Source organism: Vigna unguiculata, chromosome 4, assembly GCF_004118075.2.
Source record: "Vigna unguiculata cultivar IT97K-499-35 chromosome 4, ASM411807v1, whole genome shotgun sequence".
Taxonomy (NCBI): domain Eukaryota; kingdom Viridiplantae; phylum Streptophyta; class Magnoliopsida; order Fabales; family Fabaceae; genus Vigna; species Vigna unguiculata.
Window position 1 is genome coordinate 3,504,002 of NC_040282.1, and position 24,076 is coordinate 3,528,077.

At 32.8% G+C, this 24,076-nt stretch overlaps 2 protein-coding genes across 3 annotated transcripts; both read left to right on the forward strand.

The window, feature by feature from the left end:
* The first annotated feature begins 8,600 nt into the window (after positions 1-8,600).
* On the forward strand, positions 8,601-15,341 carry LOC114181601 (protein argonaute 1). Of its 2 annotated transcripts, XM_028068102.1 has the most exons (22): positions 8,602-8,780; positions 9,822-10,501; positions 10,587-10,798; positions 10,887-11,036; positions 11,127-11,260; positions 11,339-11,448; positions 11,606-11,712; positions 11,786-11,924; positions 12,006-12,122; positions 12,288-12,395; positions 12,491-12,562; positions 12,865-12,987; positions 13,072-13,231; positions 13,325-13,584; positions 13,668-13,810; positions 13,937-13,999; positions 14,089-14,152; positions 14,238-14,373; positions 14,470-14,543; positions 14,628-14,722; positions 14,805-14,836; positions 14,920-15,341. In XM_028068102.1, the coding sequence occupies exons 2-22, from the start codon at positions 9,830-9,832 to the stop codon at positions 15,135-15,137; spliced, it is 3,189 nt and encodes a 1,062-aa protein (XP_027923903.1). In that variant the 5' UTR covers positions 8,602-8,780; positions 9,822-9,829; the 3' UTR covers positions 15,138-15,341. The 2 variants fall into 2 exon arrangements, 1 of the variants encoding a protein (XP_027923903.1); XR_003603864.1 differs by lacking the exons at positions 14,628-14,722; positions 14,805-14,836; positions 14,920-15,341 and having other exon boundaries at positions 8,601-8,780; positions 13,668-13,835; positions 14,470-14,485.
* A 1,829-nt stretch (positions 15,342-17,170) lies between these two features.
* On the forward strand, positions 17,171-22,411 carry LOC114180338 (sucrose synthase 7-like). The gene is made up of 15 exons (XM_028066634.1): positions 17,171-17,366; positions 17,634-17,766; positions 17,877-18,031; positions 18,115-18,307; positions 18,424-18,542; positions 18,693-18,909; positions 19,058-19,153; positions 19,254-19,427; positions 19,571-19,687; positions 19,778-19,944; positions 20,045-20,269; positions 20,359-20,925; positions 21,009-21,147; positions 21,389-21,585; positions 22,162-22,411. Exons 1-15 carry the CDS (start codon positions 17,254-17,256, stop codon positions 22,313-22,315), a joined length of 2,766 nt encoding a protein of 921 aa, XP_027922435.1. The 5' UTR covers positions 17,171-17,253; the 3' UTR covers positions 22,316-22,411.
* Positions 22,412-24,076: the final 1,665 nt, after the last annotated feature.

A 24,076-nucleotide genomic window follows, 5' to 3' on the forward strand; every position in this document is an offset into this window, starting at 1 on the left:
AATATAACATTATTCATAAATATCATTGAGATATATAACTCTATTTAGTAGTTTCACTATCGTTCATAAGAGGAATTGAATATATTCACCTATATCCTCATCTGCTCATACAATTAAATAATTATTGCAAAAGAAAAACAAAAGAGAACCAACAAAGAAAGTTATACATAGGAGAATAAGTCACATAACTTTAGCATCAATATAAATACACTAAATTCAATTATCTAGGTACATGTCTTTGATATAGGATCCACTAGAGGTGTGCACTTGTGATGGTTTCTAGACCCCACGAAGTTCAAAGTCACAGTGGGTTATCACCCCATCACATATGAATAATCCCCTTCAGGTCTGAGACCAAAAAATAAGTCTAAAGGTTAGGATCTATTGCTACTCTTACCACATAACTCACTAAATTTTAATATGAATGATTATTAGAGTTCATGATACATCATTCCAAACATCTCATATATCAAGGCATATACTAATAATACCATCACTAAGAATTTTCCCTAAAATCTTTCAAACTTCAACATACATGTTCACCACAACATATTCTATGGGCGTTGAGCGCCACATGGCCAACGCTCAACGCTAAAACGGCTCTTGTGCCTTTTTGTAATATCTCGTTTTCATAGTTTTTATACTATTAAACAAAACATTTAAATTTCAACTTCTCTACAACCAACAACCTCCCAACCTCTCTTCTCTGCTGCTACCACTTCTTACTAATTCAACCTTTATATACTCAGATTCAGGAAGGACCAACCCACAGGAACCTCAACGGCTCCCTCCCTCAGTTTCCAGTCTCCTAGGTAGGTCTCCTATTAAAAATTGGGTTCAATTTCAGCTAGAATTCGCTAGTTAATCTCTGAATTTCGAGTCTGATTGTGTAATTCTTCCTTCTCCATGTTGTGGTGATGGATTCTCCTAGGTTAAACTGAAAACTCTGTTGTCTTACAAATTGCTTGATTTCACCAAGTGAATTCTTGACAAAAAGGTAAGGGAAGCTGACTTTAATCTAAATTTCGCATGAATTGTGTTCGAGAGTGATTGAATTGCTTGATTGTGTGTTCAATTCATGTTTGAAACTGTTTGTGTGTGAAATTGGGTGTTGGATGATCATGAGCGAGCCTGCATGTGAAGAACAGATGACATTTCCTAGTAGTTTCGCCCAGGCGAGAGCTGCTCGCCTGAGCGAGATAACTTCTCGTCTAGGCGAACCAATTTAGCCTGAGCAAGAGTTCGCCCAGAATTTTATTTTTGCCACTGTAAGAGGTCTCGCCCAGGCGAGAGTAGCCCGCCTAAGCGAGACAACCTCTCTAGCCTAAGCGAGATTCCTTGCAGAAATTGGCTCCTTAGCTGTTTTTGACTAATTGATGTTGTACTACTTGCATTAATCTGATAATGGCTAGTCCTATATGTAATTCTTATGCATGATGGTCAGTGTGATGGAATTGAGTGTGAAATTGGTATGAATGAAAACATGTTGGAGATAGGATTTCAAGGGAAATTCTAAGGAATATGGTTTTAGTAAATGTAAGGGCATGAGGACTTATATTGGTGGCATCCTGACGCTCCTAGTAACCATCAAGACTCAAGTAGAGTATGATGGATTACGTCGGAGGGAGTAGCAGGAGGTCCTGGTCTATGAATCCGATCTTACATAGAGGTGATGGGATTTACCTTGAGAGTGGTTGGGTGAATACCCCTTGTGCCTAAAACTCTACAGAGTTTGGGAACCATTTCAAGTGCAAGTCACCTTGAGCTCCAATGCCACTTACATAATTCGGATATCGAGTCTAGAATTGTATATGGTATTATAGTTGGGATTAATTGGATGATTTTGATATTTGTGTGATAAATTATGTTTTCTGCTTAAGTGTAACAATTGCATTCAGTTTGAAAAAGTTGGCGCTCAGCGGCACCATTATAGGGCTCAACACTACATTAGAAAAGCATAAATTTTGTGTTATGATTAAGGGACTTTTGATTTGCCCAAATGATCATTTTGGTACTCCTCTTTTAGTACTTTGAATAAAAACAATTTTACATAAGATAAATCTTGTACCAAATCGTTCAATTGCTCAATTGCTCAGATTTCAAATTGTCTCATTCACACACCAAATCAATCACAAATACTCAATATGCAATTATCATCAAACTCATACTAGATCACAACAATCGTTCAACCGAACTAAACTCATCAAAACAATCCACATTTCATCCTCAAACCCAAGAGAGCATCAACATGCAAAGTTTCAAATTTATAAATGTTGGGAAAAATTCCCGATAATCACTTTATTAATAGATAAATAAAATAAATACAAGAAAACACGTAGACAACTCTTTCATGCTCTTTGACCCTGAGTACCCACACTCTCCAAAGCAATAATTTAACTAAAACCTCACAACGCTATTATTACAAAAATATAAGAAATAAGAAGAATCAATACAAGCTTGAAGTGTCATTGACTTGGGACAAAGAACATCATGGACTTAGAGTACATTATACAATCACCAATACCCACCCCCTTGGTTGTCTTAGGTGATGTGGGACTTTTCAAGACATGTTATTTTCATCAGCCCAACATTCTCCATCCTAATTAAAATAAACACATCTTCATTGTCTATACCAGCAATTATACTCCACTATAAGGGGTATCACTTGGAATCAAGTCGTCCCAAGAATTTCACTTGGAATCAAGTCGTCCCAAGAATTTCACTTGGAATCAAACTATGCCAAGATTTTTCACTTGGAATTAAACCATCATAAAAGTTTCCACTTTGAATCAAACTGTCCCAAGAATTTCCACTCGGAATTAAATCGTTCGAAAAATCTTCACGTGGAATTAAACCATTCGAAGAATTTTCACTTGGAATCAAACCATCCAAAAAATTTTCACTTAGAATCAAACTATCCCAAAAATTTCCACTTGGAATTAAACCATCCAAAGAATTTCCACTTGGAATATCAATTGTTAGGAACAAATACTTACCACTAGGCAAAAAACTGTAGCCATTAGTCAGGGTGCAACTTTTTTTACTTAAGAGTGTAATAGCCCAAGCACCACGATTCGATTATGACTCGGCCCACTTGGCCTCCGCCACAGGACAATTGATGTCATCTGCAACAATCTCCTCCTTGGCAATTGTTCTACCAGGAATCCCACACTTAGATTATGACTTGGCCACTTGGTCTCCGCCATGGGACAATTGCCTACCAGGAATCGAACTCATGACCTTGGCTCTCTGATACCACTGTTGAAAAAAACCCCCGATAATCACTTTATTAATAGAGAAATAAAATAAACACAAGGAAACACATAGACAACTCTCTCATGCCCTTTGATCCCGAGTACCCACACTCCCTAAAGCAATAATTTAATCAAATCCTCACAATGCTATAAGAAATAAGAAGAGTCAAATACAAGCTTGAAGTGTCCTTAACTTGGGGCAAGGAACATTATGGACTTAAAGCCCATTATATAGTCATTAACACTCACCCTCTTGGTTGTCCTAGGCAATGTGAGACTTTTCAAGACATGTTATTTTCATCAATCCAACAATAAAAACTCACACAACATAAATCAATAATAGTTTCATTAACTTGTTGAAAAGCTCAAATGGCTTTAACAACACTAAAACATTTCCCAAGTCATATGGTACTCTATCTACACGTAGAAATACCACAAAGACGATTAGATCATACCGATATGACAATTGATCAACATAAAACGAGAAATAGAAGACGGGAGGAACACACACGACCTCAAAGAGAGACACATGTAAAGATGGAGAAACTTACACTAAAGAAAGAGTTGAAAATCAACTTACTAAAATGGAGAAATTGATAAGATAAACTTAAAGATCTCAATGCGAGGATCATACAGGTAGGTTGTCTTAAATATTCAAATAGATTATCACATTGAGGGAGAGAACTCCAAAAAGAGATTTTAGAAAGATAAAGTATTTTTTAAGTAATGAAATCACTTTGTGAATTTTCTATTTATAATTAAACGTTTTATTAATTAGATAACATAATCTTATTATTTTAAAATAATATCATTCTTAACATACTATCTTTTATACGTTCTCACATTTTTTTTTTCAGTTTGAGCCTGTAGGTTTCAACTGTAAAAATAAAAAATAAAAGTATGATGATCTTACTTCAGTTTATATTGAGAAACATTTAGAAAACCTAAACAAAATAATAAATAGTATTGTAAAAAGAATTGATTTGATTTAATTTAAGCTTGATTCAAATAATAATAACCACTATAAATATATTGTATATTATAATAGTTTAATATACGGTTGCATTTTTAATTAAGACCGTGGTGAAAAAAAAGAGAGTATGAACAAACATTTAAAATTTGTGACAATTTTAAAAAAATACAACTCTAATTAATTTGCAAATAAAGTTTAAATAATATTTTTAATGATAGAAGCAATTGGTAACATTGATAATTATTAATTTGGTATGTTGGTTTGTCACTTTCGCAATACACAAATAAGTAATAACTTCAAACATAAGTAATCTATAATTTACGAATAGTTTCTATACGAAAATACACAAAATAATATAATTACCAAAAGCAGGGATCAGAAGGAATACTTATTTATGTCTTTTAGATACGTCTTTAAATAAAAAATCTTAACGCAAGTTATCAACTTTGCTTACAATCTTTAAATTTTGTAGAATCAATAGAATTTATTAAAAAAAAATAGCGGAAAGACATTAATAATAGGAGATGTCTGCATGCAGAGATGAATAAATATATATATATATATATAATAATAATAATAATAAATAAATAAATAAATAAATAAATAAATTTGAGGTTAATATATAAGTGATGTCAAATATTTAGAAAGATATAAAAAATACAAAATATAAAATAGAGAAAGTGTCAACGATGTGTTTTTATCATAGTGTTGTGGTTTTTAATAATATTATTAGTGTTACTTAAAAATCCATTTAGCTGAATTTAATTTATAATATTTAAGTTTGAAAGAATATGCGGGTTATAATTCATTATAATATTTTAGGTTAAAAATGTTTTTTATCCATTAATTTTAAGTGAAAATTAAAATTAGTTCATTTTTCAAACTTCAATTCAATTTATCTCTTTAACTTTAGAAATACATAGATTTAGTGATTTTAACTAAATTTTGTTGAGTTTATTTAACGTTTCAAACACATTTCAAGATAACATTTGACTTGTTTACATAATTTGATTCATTTTCGCTTTAACGTTAATTAAGAAACTATCATGAAACATATCGAAAACGTCAAATGAACTTAACAAAATTTGGTCAGAATGACAAAATTTACGTAGTTTCAAAGTTGAAGGACTAAATTAGACCAAAATTTTTAAAATTGACTAATTCTAATTTTTACTATAAGTTAAGGAACCAAAAACATATTTAATCTTAATATTTTTGTCTTTTAACTTTTAATGAAAAATATATTACATAATTTAAAAATATATTATTATCGAAAGTTAAGAGATAAAAACATATTTTACTAATATTTTAACTTTCAAGTTAAGGAAAACTTGATTGATTTTTCTATATAAATATATAATTTTAAAATGTAATATATTTTATATATTTGAAAATAATTTTTTATATAAAAAATTTACATCACTACAATATTTGTTGAAGATATGTTATGCTTCCTTGCACTCCATATCAATTTTTGATGAAAAAAGGGTAAAACAATTATGTGCAGGAAAATTTGTTCAGGTGTTTTAAAAAGTAGTATAGAATGTTAAACTATTATATTGTGTTTTATGTGAATACGTTGTATCTACAAGTAGAAGAAAATAAATAATAGTAAATAACAAAAAAATTGATTAAAATAAAATAAATATAATAAAATTAAGAAACACCATCAGATTAATAAAAATTGTATAAAGTATTATTAAGAGTAGGACAATTTATTTATTTTTTAAATTATACCAAATATTTTAAGCATCAACCCAATCGTAATTTTACAAATTCCACAACTAAATAATTTTCAATTTATACCGAAACACCAATTCAACTCGTATTAAAAGTAAATAATTGACCCCTTTACTATAAATTTGCCTTAAATTCATTAAAAGAATAAATGATCAGCACTCCATGAGTTAAAACACCTACAAACTTTTAAATAAACTTACTTTATTTCAAAAAAATAAAATAAATATGCATGCTCTTTATCCTACTATCATGTAAGTACATAGTAGAATTTGACCATAAAAAATAGAACATGTGTTATAATTGAAAAGCGAAAAAAAAAAGTTAGAAAAAGGAAAAATAACACCATACAAAATAGATATCTTTTGTGAGAAAACAAAAGAAAGAGAAAATAAAGAAATTAAAAAAAGAAATAAACGAGCTTAAACTTCAAGATAAATATATTTTATCAGTAATAATTTTAATTATTACCAACTAAAATACATTCATCAATAAATCTAAATTTACAGATAAATTTTATCAAAAAAATTAGAATTTAAATTATTGACCAACGTAACGATATAAGCACAAGAACAAAAAGAGAAGAATGAGAATAGAAAAAATAAGTAAAAAAATAAAAGGAAAAGAGAAAAAAAAATCCAATTATAATTATTGTTGATAAATTTTACATACAGTTATAATTTCGGATATTTACCGACAATTATTTATTAACGAATTTATTAATAAATTTATCTTTATTGATGATTACTAACCAATTTTAGAATATATTAATAAACTTTATCAATAAATATTTTATTAACAAATTTATAATTATTGAACTTAAATTGTTAAATTTCATTATTACATACAGACGAATGGTAATTTCTTTTAGGTATAAAAGGAAAAAATATAAAAGAGACAGAGAAGAAAACGATTTTATTTCTACACTTATTTTATTTACATGACATTATTAATTGACATAATTTATTTTAAAAAGGGAACAAATCTATAATTATCAAATTGAAAAACAACACTTTTATCCGTTAACATTCCACATGTCCTCTCCATAATTATTTTTTTTAAGTGGACATCATTAATATATTTTTATCCTTAAAAAGAAAAAGAAATCTATATTAATTAAAATTGAAACTCACCCTTCCATCCATCTCTCAAACTATTGCAAGATTTTCTCTAAAGATTTATTTTACTAATTCCACTATTTAATACACAATCATTAGTTAACATATTTTTGTTTTAAGAAAAGAAAAGAAAACCTAAAAATATATTTGGTTGATATAAATATTAAAAAAACCTCTTTCAATAAATGGTAACAAATCTATTTGATTGTTCGTTAATTTGATATGAATTTATATTTAAAAAAACATTTTAAATAATTTTATTTGAAATTTAAACACACTAACACACACCAGTATTTCCCGACCACTTCGTTCCTATACATCATTACTTAACATATTTTAATTTTAAAAAATAAAAAATGTAATTCATTATCTTATTAGATTTTAATTTCAAAATGAAACGTAATCAATCATCAATTATACCATTACATTTTGTGAACATCTAGCTGGATATCCAAGAAAAAGTTAGAAATTACAAAATTTTATATTTATAGTTATAAAAATTGAGGTTTGTCTTTTTATTTTCCAAAATGCCACATTTTATCTCTAGATTTGTTTGTTTATGCTATAAGTTTACAGAATTTTAAGCAGTACATATTTTAGTTATAATTGGATTTGAAAAGAGAAATTTAAAATCACAAAATGAAAACTTATTTTTATGCTAAAATCGAATCACATGAAATATTTCAGATTTATTCTTGATAAAAATGGGTCAAACCGATCTCAAATAAGAGAATATGAGAAAGTGAATCAGAAGAGAAGATATAGATTTAGTACAGGCTAAAATATTGCGAAAATAAAAGGTAAGCATCGAGAACTTTGAAATTAAAATTTGAGGGTTAAATATATTTTTTTCCAATAAATCTTAAAATTAGTTTATTTTAAAATTAAGAACCAACTTAGTTATTCATTTTTTAAAATATGTAAATCATTTTAATAAAGTTTTATTAGATTCATTTGATGTTTCGTACATATTTTAGAATTGTATTTGAATTATTTATATGGATTGACACAATTTTTTTAATATTAAGTTAAATACTATTATGAAACGTGCTTGAAATGTCAAATAAACTTAACAAAATTTGATTAAAATGACTAAATTCACGTATTTTAAAAAATAAAGATTAAGTTGATCAAAAATTTTAAAATTGATTAATTCTAAAATTTACTAAAAGTTAAGAAATTAAAAACATATTTAAGTCTAAATTTATTTTATTTATGATTTTCCAATTGAATAAAAATTACAATATTTAAGACAATTGGTTGTAGAAAAAGTTAGGATAATTGGTTTGAGAAAAAAAACGCATATTTTACCAAATTTGAATTTGTAAAAAAAAAGTAAATTTAGCTAAAGATAATTAAAAAAATAAAAAATAAAGAAAGAAAGTGCTTGGAGGAGAAGTATGAAGAAGAACTTAGAGAAGAAGAACTTAGAGAAGAAGGAGAAAAAAGAGAAAAAAATAGGAGAGTGTAGGGACGGAGTGGTCATTTTCAAAGACCTACCCCATCTTTATAACATGTCCAATTCCAACTTCTCATGTGTTTTCCTCTTTCCCTTCAAACCAAGGCACCTTAGTCACTCATTTTTCTCTCTCTATTCTGCTTAGTCAGAGAAACCCACTCTTTCTCTCTACTCTCCACCTTCTCACCCTTCCATTGCTCAAACCATTTCTGCTGCATATTTTTATCTCTTTTGCGAAGGTAAAGAACCGCTCTGCACCTCCTTTCTTCTCTTTTTCAAGGGTTTTTTTCTTCTATTCGGTCTTTCTTTGCCTAGATCTACTGTCTCTGCCTTCTGTGGTGCTTCTTGATGTAAGCAAGATTGACTCTGATCTGTGTTTTCTTTTGATTTTTGCGGTTTTTTCTTTTTCCTTTCTTTTCTTGGTTTTGTTTGTTAGGTTTTCCGCGAGTTTCAGATCGTATCTTTTTGTATCTTTTATACGGATTTTGTTTTGGTTTGGGATTTAGGTTTGGCGGATTTGGCAACATTTTTGTGTCGGCTTTGCATTTTGTTGCAATGTCTGTGTGGTTCTTATCGAAGTTTTAGAAGTTTGTGCTATTTATGGATTATTCGTTAGTTTTTAGTTGGTTGATTTTTTAGCTTTACCAGAGAAGAGAACGACAATAAGTTGTGTCTGTGGGTCTGTGTTTGACTGTGTTGGGGTGAATATAATCACTGTGTGCTTTATATGTTTGCTTTTTATTCTTTTTGTACTGTTTGAAGTTTTTTTTTACTCGTTCACTATTTTCTTAGGGTTTCTGACCTCCGATGATGATTTATGTAGTCTGTGTGTTTTGTTCCTGCTATTTTAGTTGAATGTGTTTTCGTCTTGAGTTGAGCCAGTGGAGTGTTTTGTCATTTAAATTGGTAAGTCGTTTTGCTATCGAGGTTGAAGACTTTCCCTTTAACCGTGTTTGTTGCTCATGTCTCACAATCGTGGTTGAAGTTGAAATTGCGGAACGAAGTTTTAATTGACGTGTCTATCGCTTTCCCTTTATCCTTGAGTTGTCATGGTAATTTGGGAGTTCTGTATGTTGTTTAGTAAGTGTGTAATGAGTGTTTAACAATGTCTTGATTGGATATTTTGTTTGTTTGTTTGACTTTGTTGTTTCATCTGCTCAAGTACTTGTCCTCAAACTGGTTGCATTTTGTGATTTTTTGCTGCCATTTGGTTATTTTGCTTCTTGGTCTATCGGCATTGTCAAATGCTGTTAATCCCGAACTTGTGTCCATGTGTGTAGTTTCCGTTATGGGTAGAAAGAAAAGAACTGAAGGACCTAGTGGGGGTGAAAGCTCTGAGGCTCAACGCCCTGCTGAAAGAAGTGCACCGCCCCAACAACAGGCTGCTGCCCCTGGTGGGACTGGACCCCAAGGAGGAGGTAGAGCCTGGGGTCCCCAAGGAGGGCGAGGAGGTTATGGTGGAGGCCGTGGCCGTGGGATGCCTCAGCAACAATACGGCATACCCCAACAGCAATATGGCGCCCCTGCTGATTATCAAGGTAGGGGACGAGGTGGGTCTTCTCAGCAAGGAGGCCGTGGGGGATATGGTGGTGTCCGAGGCGGTGGTGGTGGTGGTGGTGTCGGCGGTGGCCGAGGCATAGGTCCTTCATATGGTGGTCCTTCTAGGCCACCAGTACCCGAGCTGCACCAAGCAACCTCAGTTCAATCATATCAAACTGGGGTGAGTCCTCAGCCTACAACATCTGAGGCTAGTTCTTCCTTGCCGCCTGAACCGGTGGATTTGGAGCAATCGGTGGGGCAGATGGTGATTTCTGAAGCTACTCCTACCCCTCCTCCCCAAAGTAAATCATCGATGAGGTTTCCCCTTCGACCTGGGAAGGGTAGCTATGGCATAAAATGCATTGTTAAGGCTAATCATTTCTTTGCCGAGTTACCTAACAAAGATCTTCATCAATATGACGTAAGTTCCCTTTTTAGCAACAATAGGTGGAAAATTCTTATTCTGTTGTCTTAACACATTAATTGTTTTATGTCTTGTTGCATAGGTAACCATTACTCCAGAAGTAACGTCCAGAGGTGTGAACCGTGCTGTTATGGAGCAATTGGTCAGGCTTTATCGGGAATCTCACTTAGGCAAGAGGCTTCCTGCATATGATGGACGCAAAAGCCTCTATACTGCTGGGCCCTTGCCATTTATTTCAAAGGAGTTTAGAATTACTCTTGTCGATGACGATGAAGGAGCAGCAGGAGGACAGAGGTTTACTTGTGTTTATTGCTTCTGGTTGTTTCATAGTTTTTGATTTTATCATGCTTTATGTATTTTCTTTTATGTATATTTTATACAGGAGGGACCGAGAGTTCAAGGTGGTGATTAAGTTGGCTGCACGGGCAGACCTTCACCATTTAGGGCTGTTTTTACAGGGAAGGCAGACTGATGCGCCACAAGAGGCTTTGCAGGTCCTAGACATTGTACTGCGTGAACTCCCTACTACAAGGTTCCTGATACAATTCTTTTTATTGCTGTTTATTACAATTTTCTTCAGCGTGTTGCAACTTATTTGCTAACTGAATTTTTGATGTTGTAGGTATTGTCCTGTAGGAAGATCATTTTATTCACCAGATCTGGGAAGAAGGCAACCATTAGGTGAAGGATTGGAGAGCTGGCGTGGTTTCTACCAGAGTATTCGTCCAACTCAGATGGGGTTGTCACTGAATATTGGTAAGTAACACCAAAGTTTGGATCCTTCTTTCTTTAATTCTTTATTCATTTTAATTAAACCTGTTTTTTCAAATGCAGATATGTCCTCCACTGCTTTTATAGAGCCACTGCCAGTTATCGACTTTGTTACCCAATTGCTGAATAGAGATGTTTCTGCTCGACCCCTGTCTGATGCTGATCGAGTGAAGGTTAGATCTTGTGGTGTCCTTGTTTATATTGTCATCTATAATTCAGATTATCTTTTGGTTTGATTATATTACCTACTATTTGTTGTGTTCATACTTAAATAAAGAGAGAATTCCCTCCAATGAAAACAAATACGCCCCCTTTGCTTATGTATGACAGATCAAGAAAGCTCTCCGAGGGATCAAAGTTGAAGTAACACACAGAGGGAATATGAGAAGAAAATACCGAATTTCTGGCCTGACTTCTCAGGCAACAAGAGAGTTGACGTGAGTATGTTGGACAATTTTTATTTTATGGAATATAATTTCTTATATTGATTAGATTTTGGTTCTGTTTTAGATTCCCTGTAGATGAAAGGGGGACTATGAAATCTGTTGTGGAGTACTTCTATGAGACATATGGGTTTGTCATTCAGCATACTCAGTGGCCTTGTCTGCAAGTTGGGAATACACAGAGGCCAAACTATTTGCCAATGGAGGTAAGCTCACTTGTTTTGTTAGTTTTTAGCTATTTTTGGTGGACTAGCCTGCTTTAGCTAATTGCTTCTCTGGAATTATAGGTATGCAAGATTGTGGAAGGTCAGAGATATTCTAAGAGGTTAAATGAGAGACAGATCACTGCTCTTCTGAAGGTTACATGTCAGCGTCCTGTTGAGAGGGAGCGTGATATCATGCAGGTAATTGATGTTTTGGGTTTATTTTGTTTATTTTTTCTAAAATTAGAGTGGGGTGTTATGTTTGTATTCTTACCATGTGGCAATTTTTGTTTAGCCTGTAAAGTTTATGATTCCTTCCTTGTAAGTTATTGTTTTTCTGGTGTAATCTCTGTCTGCATTATACAGACTGTATATCATAATGCGTACCATGAAGATCCTTATGCCCAAGAGTTTGGAATCAAAATTAGTGAGAAGCTTGCTCAAGTTGAAGCACGCATCCTACCTGCACCCTGGGTACTTCTTTTTAATATCAAGATCTACTAATTAACTTTTAGAAACTTAGGTATTGTTTTTCTAATCAATAACCAATGATTTAATGTTTCCTTCAGCTCAAATATCATGATACAGGAAGAGAGAAGGATTGTCTTCCTCAAGTTGGGCAATGGAATATGATGAACAAGGTACTTGTTTGGCACCTTTTGTTATGTGGTTGTGTACAATATACAGTGATAATATAAAATGTTATTTTTCTTCTTGAACGGTTTGAAGGTGCGAGCTGTATTGGGTTAGTTAGTTTTAAAGTTTTCGTTGGAGTTTCTAAGTTTGTGTAAAATTCTATTCGAATGTAACATGTGGAAATACATTCACGGTGACGAGGTGTTTGTCTTTGGAAAGACTTTGAGGAATAGAAAATGTCTGGCTTATTTTTTGCAATGTGATTATTTGTTGACTTTGATGGATAATAAATATCTATTTCTTTCAGAAAATGGTGAATGGGGGTACTGTTAATCATTGGTTCTGCATCAATTTTTCAAGGAGTGTTCAAGATAGCGTTGCCCGTGGCTTCTGCTATGAACTTGCTCAGATGTGCTATATATCTGGCATGGTTTGTATATATTGTATTCCCTTTAATCAAATTGTTTCACATGCAGTGTTGTGGATTATTTGACTCATTTGTTTCATGTGATAGGCATTTAACCCGGAGCCAGTCGTCCCACCAGTCAGTGCTCGCCCTGATCAGGTGGAGAAAGTTCTAAAAACCCGTTATCAAGATGCAAAGAATAAGCTTCAGGGAAGGGAGCTTGATTTGCTCATTGTTATTTTACCTGACAATAATGGATCTCTTTATGGTTGGTGCATTGGCCATGATCTTTGTAACTTATTGTTCTGTTATTACCAATCAGGCTTGTGAAAATATCTTAATTATGTATTATTTTGTGTAGGTGACCTCAAACGTATATGTGAGACAGATCTTGGACTAGTTTCACAATGTTGTTTGACTAAGCATGTCTTTAAAATGAGCAAACAGTACCTCGCAAATGTGGCACTGAAAATTAATGTCAAAGTGGGAGGGAGAAACACTGTACTTGTTGATGCACTTTCACGCCGCATCCCCTTGGTTGGTGACAGACCTACTATTATTTTTGGAGCTGATGTGACTCATCCACATCCTGGAGAGGATTCAAGCCCATCAATTGCAGCTGTAAGGATTTTGGATCAAGCAACCCAAGTTATAAGCTATTTTTCTTTGGCTATTTAAATAATGATGGTGTGTTAAAACTGTAGGTTGTGGCTTCCCAAGATTATCCTGAAATTACAAAGTATGCTGGTTTAGTTTGTGCCCAAGCTCATAGACAGGAACTCATTCAGGATCTTTTCAAACAATGGCAAGATCCAGTCAGAGGAACAGTGACTGGTGGAATGATCAAGTACTCTCCTTCCCTTCTCTCATATGTGAGCTGATTAATGCACATTGGGGGTTGCTAGCTTTTTTGTTAGTTTATAAATATTAATCATGATTTTCTAGATTTTCATTTTCGCTTGTGTTTTGGCAGGGAACTTCTTATATCTTTTAGGAGGGCTACGGGACAGAAGCCACAACGCATTATATTTTACAGGTAGTCTTGTGTTCTCAAATCGTTTGCTTGTGACCAACACATCAGTATTTCATTAAGCATAATGATGATTCTCAAATATTATTTGTCAGGGATGGTGTTAGTGAAGGTCAATTTTACCAAGTTCTACTGTTTGAACTTGATGCTATTCGAAAGGTTAGAATGATTTTGTTTTGTTCAACATCAATGTGAGAATATAATGTTTTTAATGCTAATTTATTTATCTTTGTTCCAATCCCAGGCATGTGCATCCCTTGAACCCAACTATCAACCTCCAGTGACATTTGTTGTGGTTCAAAAGCGTCATCACACAAGGCTCTTTGCTAGCAACCATCATGACAAGAGTTCTGTTGACAGGAGTGGCAACATATTGCCCGGTGTGTTTCTTAGTTCACTATTTGATGGCATACTTTTTAAAGGAACTTGTTTAGCTATATTGCTGAATACTTATATTGCCTCAAAAAACATTGCAGGCACAGTTGTCGATTCCAAAATCTGCCATCCAACAGAGTTTGATTTTTATCTTTGTAGCCATGCTGGAATACAGGTGTGATCTGCTACAGTGTGTGCTCAAAACTTATATTTTTATGTTAAACTCCATCCTCATTGATGTAAACCATGTGTTACACAGGGTACAAGCCGACCTGCTCACTATCACGTGTTGTGGGATGAAAACAATTTCACTGCAGATGCTTTGCAAACTCTTACTAACAACCTTTGCTACACGTAAGTTAATTTGTGTTGCTTTTCAGCTTCCACTGTTCCAATTTTTAGACAGATATTGAATTTGATATTTTTGTTTTGTTAGATATGCGAGGTGCACACGATCTGTTTCAATTGGTGAGTTTCCCCCTCTTATTTATATCTTGTTCAATTGACTCTTAATGTGGTTAACTGATTGTGTTTTGTTTTGGTCATTGCAGTGCCTCCTGCATATTATGCCCACTTGGCTGCTTTCCGAGCAAGATTTTACATGGAACCGGAGACGTCGGATAGTGGGTCCATGACGAGTGGTGCAGTTGCTGGCCGTGGAATGGGTGGCGGTATTGGTCGAAGCACCCGAGCACCTGGAGCTAATGCTGCTGTGAGACCACTACCTGCTCTGAAGGAGAATGTGAAGAGGGTTATGTTTTATTGTTAAGATATTTTGTTAACAAAAACCTTGTTTTGTGTAGTGCTTTGAAAAGTTATCCTATGTGTGTGCTGTCATTTCGTAGAGACCCAGTATAGTGTGGTGTGGTGAATAAATTGTGTTTGGATTGCGTGATTTTGTCAAACTCCTTTGTAGTAGTCAACCTAATTTGATACCAACTATTTTGTGTTCAAAGTCTTTGTTATTGCTGTTGCCAAGTTTCATTTCTTTTGTTTGCGTTTTTAATATTTAGTATTATATTTATTATATAGGATTTATGTGGTGCTGTAATTGTTGATAATTTTATATATTTTTTTAAAATACTGAAATTATAATCAATGTTAAATATTTTGAACATGACAGATGAAAAGAAATAAGTAGATATTATAAAATTAAGTTAAAATATATTTCTTGTTTTGTTTGCTGGAGTTCCTTTATGATATTAAATGCAATAATTAAATGTTTAGCAAAAATTATAATGAAAAAGTCATGCGGAATTCAGATTTTAGCAAAACAAACTTGATTATTGTAAATTGTTCCTGGACAATAGGAAATTATTATAGGTCTCAAACTTTATTTTATCACTATTTTTGAACTTCTTGGATTGATATTCTTCTATCCTATTGGTCATATCTTCGTGGCTTGACACTTGATGGAGTATTGAAGTTTATGTGCAGGAAGAACTCAAATGATTAAATCATCAAAATCTCTTCAAATATGATATTGCACTAATGAAATGTGCACCTTAAATCATTGGGGTTCACTCTTATGTATAGAAGTTTAATCTTATTTTTCTTGATTGTCTTTGGTTTTCTAGTCTTTTATGGGACTTATGTGGGTTTGGTTGGGTCCATGATTCAGGTCCATCACTTTTTCGTAATAATTTAACTGATTTATTTTAAGTTACAATATCTGACATTATTTTAGAGTCATATTTACAAGTTAATAATCTTTAGAGTTGGCGACCTTCCTAAGATGAGAGATTATCTGAGTATTTATGATATAATGACTAATTCGGCCATTATAATACATATCGGCTAATCTGACTATTATGATAAAACTTAATAAAAGAAAAAAAAGTGAATATCAAGTGAAGTAATTAATTAAAACAATTTAGTAAAGTAAATTAAAATCGTTATAATATTGATATTATTTTCGTTTCTCCATTTATTTATTAGCATGACACATTAATAAAAATTAAAATATCTTACTACTATACCTATATTGGATATTTAATTTAATACAGTAAATAATTTATTTTTTTAGTAAATACATTATGTCACTCTTCAGCTTTCATGGATTTCTATAAATTTTAATTTGGTGAATATGAAAAAACTTTTCTTCTTAAAAAGATAGATGGACAACTCGTTTTTCTTAAACACCTATTTCCCAAACTTTTTTTTTAATGATAGAACATTAAATTAATAAAAATAGCTATAGGAAAATGTAAACTTATCATAAAACCCTTCTCCTAAGCGATACTCTAAATGTTAGAAGAGAATAAGAAAAATTGGAAAGTAGTAGAAGTAGGTGTTAGGAATGTTATAAGCATCTTGATGAAATTGTGCATGCCTTGTAAGAAAATGAAACTCACTATCCTAAACAAGTTTGGCATGCATGCTTTAACGCAGTACATAAAGTTTGTTTAAATATACTATCTTTTAATTATACCACTTTCTTCACCTACTTAATCTTCAAATAAGTATAACTTGTAACAAAATAAAAAATGCTCGTGATTTATTCTCTATCACTATAAAGTTCATGGGTTTAAATCTAGTTTGCACGATTAGGAAGCAATATTAGTCAGAAAAGTGATGAAGAACAACGTGTGCACTTGACATGGAATAAAGAAAAGAACAAGAGTGTTACCTCACAGAACAAGTTCATGTTCTTAAACATTCTTTGCCTCCACTTTTAAATATGACTCAACGGAGCAATCTATATTTTGCTTTGTCCCTCATGCTCAATATTTCTCATATTCTTTCCTTGCTTCTACTCTTTCTTTTCTCATTATTCAATCTCTCCCCAAGTCAAATCCAATATAAATACTCTCTCCACACCCTCCAAAACACCATGCACAAAATTACCCTTTCTTAATCAAGCACTACTTTCTCATTCTCCTCAAATGGCTTCTTTTAATACCTCATCCTCGTCCTTGAAGAGATCAGATTCAATCACAGATACCATGCCAGATGCCTTGAAGCAAAGCAGGTTTCATATGAAGAGATGCTTTGGCAGGTACTGTATTTCAATAGACAAAACTCACACAAAACAACTTTGGTATACTTAGTCTTTTTTTCTTATCAGTATTCAAATTTTACCTCAGTAACTGGTATGATAAGGATGCATTAAAAGTCAGCATAAATTTCTGAGGTGTGTTCTGATTGGAAAATGTATCAAAAGTGCCTTTGCATTAGTTTTATAGGCTATACTCAAAAGGGTTTCATATTTTTTGTGTTCTGCATTTTGGCTAAGGTTTTTACATGAGAGGGAAATGTGAAACAGGTTTGTTGCAAGTGGGAAGAGGTTAATGAAACAGTATCATGTGATGGAGGATGTGGAGAAATCAGTTGAAGACAAAGCTGAGAGGAAAAAACTTTTAGATGGCATGTTGGGTTACATCTTTAGTTGCACTCAGGTACAGTTATTTCATTTCATAGCTAAAGTTTGTCTCTTTCGAGAGACTCAAAAGCATGAAGTTCAAGAGGATAATATATAGCTTATGGAACAAATTGGAACTGTGTTCAGGAAGCTGCTGTTGTTCCACCATATGTTGCTTTTGCAGTGAGGCCTAATCCTGGCTTCTGGGAATATGTTAAAGTGAATGCTGATGATTTGCAAGTGGAAGGTATTGATGCAGTAGAGTACTTGAAGTACAAGGAAATGATATTTGATGAGAAATGGTAAGTTCTGGTCTCCGAAGCTCATTCACATTGCCATTTTTGCCAATGATTAGTGCAAATGCTGAACATTCTTGAATGTGCAGGGCAAATGATGAAAACGCTTTGGAGTTAGATTTTGGAGCTATTGATTTCACCACCCCTCGCATGGTTCTTTCTTCTTCTATAGGGAATGGACTGAACTTTACCACCAAGATCTTGACATCAAGGTTGAGTGAAGGCTCCCAAAGCGTAAACCCTTTGCTGGAATACTTATTGAGCCTTAACTATCAAGGAGAGGTAAATAAAGGCGTTGAGATGTATACGCATGAAAAGGAAATAAGAAATGATTTTGTATTAGTGGAAAAAACAGGGTTTATCAACAGTGATTGCATACTTCTTTTATCAATGTGCAGAATCTTATGATCAATGATACTTTGAATACCATGCCAAAGCTTCAACAAGCGCTGAAGGTGGCTGAAGCCTATGTATCTGCACTACACAAAGATACACCATACCACAAATTTGAAGACAGGTCCACATCTAACTCTTTTTCTTCATTCCTCCATTTTGGTATCAGTGAATAAGAATGCATAACAAGATTGGATAAAAGGTTAAGAAAGTTCAATCTGATGTTCTTAAGATGCCAATTAACTTCATTTGAAAATTCTATTGCTGTCTGCAGATTCAAGGAATGGGGATTTGATAAAGGTTGGGGCAACACTGCAGGAAGGGTTAAAGAGACAATGAAATTACTTTCTGAGGTACTAGAATCACCAGATCCAGTGAAATTGGAATCACTTTTCAGCAGGCTTCCAAACATGTTCAACATAGTTATCCTCTCTATTCATGGATACTTTGGCCAAGCAGATGTCCTTGGATTGCCAGACACTGGAGGCCAGGTGTGAAAATCTCCTCTTCAATGTTCAAACTAGGAAACAGTACTCTAAACATTGTTGCTGAATACTTGAATGAAATGCATCAATTATGGCCATTTTTTTCTTCTTGTGTAATACTACACTTCTGAGGCTGTTCTTTTTCTTCTATCAGGTGGTGTATATTCTTGATCAAGTGAGGGCCTTAGAGGAGGAGCTACTCCATAAGATTGAGCTGCAAGGGCTTGATGTGAAGCCTCAGATTCTAGTGGTATGCCACTGAGTGCTAACAAAGAACACAATAAAAGAACTAAGCTTAAAACGCAAAAGCCATCACATTTAAAGGCTCTGAACTTATGTTCTATGCACAGGTAACTCGTCTTATACCAGATGCCAAAGGAACCACATGCAACCAAGAACTGGAACCTGTCACACACACTAAGCACTCCAACATTCTCAGGGTCCCTTTCTATACAGAAAAGGGAATGCTTCGTCAATGGATCTCCCGTTTTGATATATACCCTTATTTAGAAAGATTTTGTCAGGCATGTAAACAATCATATCCTCCATTTTCCATATATCAGAGAACTGAGAACAATAAAGGAACGTAACATGAAACATGAAACATGTTACATTCTTGTGCTTATGCTTGTGTTTCTCTTTTTATTCATGTCTTTATCATCAACAGGATGCTACTGCTAAGATTCTTGATCTCATGGAAGACAAGCCTGACCTCATCATTGGAAATTACACTGATGGAAACTTGGTGTCATCCTTAATGGCTTCTAAACTTGGAGTGACTCAGGTTCATTCATTCATTCATTCTCTTTTAGCTTTTGTACAGTCTTTTGTTATCATCACTTTGAACTAAAACTTATATCCATAACAAATGAAGGCAACCATTGCTCATGCTTTGGAGATGACCAAATATGAGGACTCAGATGCCAAATGGAAGGTGTTTGATGATAAGTACCACTTCTCATGTCAGTTCTCAGCTGACATAATCGCAATGAATTCAGCTGATTTCATTATAACCAGCACATACCAAGAGATAGCCGGAAGGTACACCTTTTCTTTTGAGTGAAACCTTCTTTTATGGTAAGTTTTCACCCTGTGGTCAAAATTAGCATGAGGATAACATTTCACTTCTTTGTTTCATCAGCAAGCAGAAGCCAGGTCAATATGAAACACACACTGCATTCACCATGCCTGGACTTTGTCGTGCAGTCTCCGGCATCAATGTGTTTGATCCAAAGTTCAACATTGCTGCACCTGGAGCTGATCAATCTGTCTACTTCCCTTCCACAGAGAAGGACCAGCGGTTGACTTCATTTCATCCAGCTATTCAAGAACTACTTTACAGTAAGGATGACAGTGAAGAACACATGTGAGTTTCATTCTTTCCACTTTGTAGTGATTCAGATGTGTCATATTATTGCAATGGTCTGATTCAAACTAAAATATGATTTGACTCAGAGGGTTTTTGGAAGACATGAAGAAACCGATCATATTCTCCATGGCTAGGCTTGACAAAGTGAAGAACCTCAGTGGCCTAGTTGAGTGGTATGCAAGAAACAAGAGGCTCAGAAGCTTGGTGAACCTTGTGGTTGTTGGAGGATTCTTCGATCCAGCGAAATCCAAAGACAGAGAAGAAACTGAGGAAATCAAGAAGATTCATCTCTTGATGAAGGAGTACAATCTGAAGGGGCAATTCAGATGGATTGCAGCTCAAACTGACCGCTACCGCAATGGTGAGTTGTACCGGTGCATTGCAGATACAAAGGGAGCCTTTGTGCAACCAGCATTGTATGAGGCTTTTGGTCTAACAGTTATTGAGGCAATGAACTGTGGATTACCAACTTTTGCAACAAATCAAGGTGGACCTGCAGAAATTATTGTTGATGGGGTCTCAGGTTTTCACATTAATCCTTACAATGGAGAGGAGTCAAGTGATAAGATTGCTGACTTCTTTGAAAGGTGCAACACTGATTCTGAGCACTGGAACAGAATGTCAAAAGCTGGTCTTCAGCGCATCAATGAATGGTGATTCTTAACCAACAAATGTTTTGCTTTTTACAACATTCGCTGTTGGATTTGTTGACATAAGTCTTGTGTTTTCCTTGCAGCTATACATGGAAGATATATGCAAACAAGGTCTTGAACATGGGATCAATTTATGGCTTTTGGAGAAGGTTGAACAAGGAGCAGAAGTTGGCAAAGGAAAGATACATCCACATGTTCTATAATCTTCAATTCAGGAACTTGGTAAGTTTGCTGTAGGATATTTCTTTCTCTGTCACAAATTCAAGATCAATACTTCATACTTTCTAATTTCTATAGGTACAAGACAAAGCAGTCAAAAGTTCAAGATAATATGAACATAACTTTTAACAACAAACTTCATTATTATTTTAATACATCCTGAGCTTTTTGATTGGTTGTAGTTGTTGTACTTCAAATTCAACAGTTACTGACACATTATGGAAAACTTTTTATTGTATTGCAGGCAAAGAAAGTACCTATTCCTAGTGAGACACCCCAATATCCTAATCAAATGCCAAAGTCTTCTGCTCCATCTCCAGCCAGAAGACCAGCAGCAAAATCCAGGCCTCAAAGAGTTGATGGACATGGCATAGTTGGAGCTCCTCTAAGCCTATTAACAGCAGCAGTTCCACCAAAAGTTAAAGATCACCCAACTACACAGTAAGTCATTTAATGCTTGATGTAACCAGACCTCAAGTGTCAAATTCATGGGTTTTTCTTATATTTTTCTTCGGGGTGACCTTTATTTAAACCGTTGATCTCTGAGCTGAATCACATAAGACATTAATACCACTCTAAACTCAAAATCTTAAGACAATGGATTTATGAGTCTTCATTCTTATATAGTGATCTACTTTCTCATTTCTAACCAATGTAGGATTTAGACTCACACTTAGATTCCTAACCTATTTAATCCCGTTTAGAACACAAATCAAACAAAAACACTAGCAACATGAATGAATATCGAGTTTATTAGATCTCTGCAGCGCCAATGCAAATGTTTTTTCACATTGTCATTCACAAAAAGTCGTTTCTGGTATGACTTTTAAGATATTTATCATAAAAACCAACAAGTTTATCAGATTAGTCTGTTCGTGCAAGAACAACAGAATAACAGTATTATGAATATTTGCATGAGGTTTTGGTAAATGGTGGCAAGTGAGTGATTATATTGTTTGATTTGAACGAAAAAGAAATTTGTGTAACAGCCTTGAGAACTTTCCATTTGCATTGCAGTGGTGAAGGTGTGAGAGAAGGAAGAGGTATTTCTGAACAAGATGGTGGTGGTGTCTTTGGATTACGTTGGTTGATCTGCATAGTTGCTTTTGCATACGCCATTCATTACTTCTTAAACAATTTGGATAATCTTTTGTTCAAAAGGGAGCAATGATGAAATCAAGGAATCACACTCAAATGTTGATGATGTGATTTTAATTTTAACTCATTTCTATGTTTTTACTTTTAACCTTTCTATTTCAATCTTGTTGTTAAATAATTTATGTGCCAAATAAAGTGTAATTTCAAGGATGTTGAAGTTAGTGGCACTTTAAAACTTTACAAATTCTATTTTACATGAATTATCCACCATGTTATAGTATACATTGTCTTTTCTCTTGTTCAAAGCATAGAGATTATTAGATTCCCTTAAAGATTTAAAAAATTCATGATTATTCTTAAAAAAATATGCACTTGGCTATGATCAACTGAATATAATAATTTTCTGTTGTGTGGGGCTATTTAAATATGAAAAATTATGCAATTTAAGTATGAAAAAGTATGATATCTTTGCTTACACAATAATATTAAGACCATCTCAATAATAAAAAAAATTAATTTTACAATTTAGATTTTACAATTAATTTTATATTTTTCATGTCTACTTTAATTTAAACTGATTTCAAATAATTATGTCAAAATTAATTTTACTATTGTGTTAAAACTTGATCTTAAAACACGTGCTTGTTCTTATTGAAAGATTCAAAGTAATTGAGTTTAAAAGATTTAGTTTAAAGTAAAATGTTTTTCTAAATGATAAATAAATTTAAAATGATTTATTCTTTATTCTTATAAAGCTTATGTTTAAGAAATCTAAATATTCTTTATATTTCTTTTTAGGTTAAAATACTCTGTTGGTCCTCGTTTTTGTAGCAAAATCTCAATTTGGTCATGGTATTTCTATTAGTCTCAATTAGGTCCTTATTTTTGTAAATTAGTATCAATTAGGTTCTTTTCGTTAGTAGAGAACTAACACCGTTAAGTAGGTGCCACGTGTCAGCTTCTCGTTTTTTGAATTTTTTAATTTTTATTTAAATATTTATGCCACGTGTCAGGTTTGTAGTGTGCCACGTGTCAATCTAATATGTTGACACGTGTCAAATTATTGTATTAATCTCAATTTGGTCCTCATATTTGTTAATTTGATTTGATTTCAGTCCCAAATTTTTTTAAAATAATTTTAATTTCATGTGCTCCAAATTTAGAACAAATTTAATTTTTTTATAAATGTAATGATGATACTTTTATTACAAGTGATATTTCTATTACATATTTTTAACAAAATTTAATTTACTTAAATTTATATTTTACATTAAACTTTATTTAAATTTTATTTTAAAATTATAAATATATAGATTAATAAATTTATATTCGAAATATTTGTATAATATTCAATATCAACAATATTTTAGAGTTGGCTTAAAAATAACAATTTTATAAATTCAAATGTAAAATTTTAAAATAATTTTATAAAAAATTAAAATAAATATATTTAAAATTTTAATATTAAATATAATTAATATTATTAAAATATTTAATAAAAATATCAATTTTAATAAAAATAATCATAACATTATATAAAAGTAAAATTTGGTCTAAATTTGGAGTGCCTGAAATTGAAATTTTTTTAAAAAAATTAGGACTCAAATCAAATCAATTTAACAAATATGAGGACCAAATTGAGATTCATACATTAATTTAACACGTGTCACCATATTACATTGACACGTGGCACACTACAGAAGTGACACGTGGCATAAATATTTTTAAAAAAAAATTAAAAAAATTAAAAAAAGAAATTAAAAAATTAAAAACAAATTAAAAAAAATTCAAAAAGAAATTCAAAAAATTCAAAAAAACGAGGAGCTGACACGTG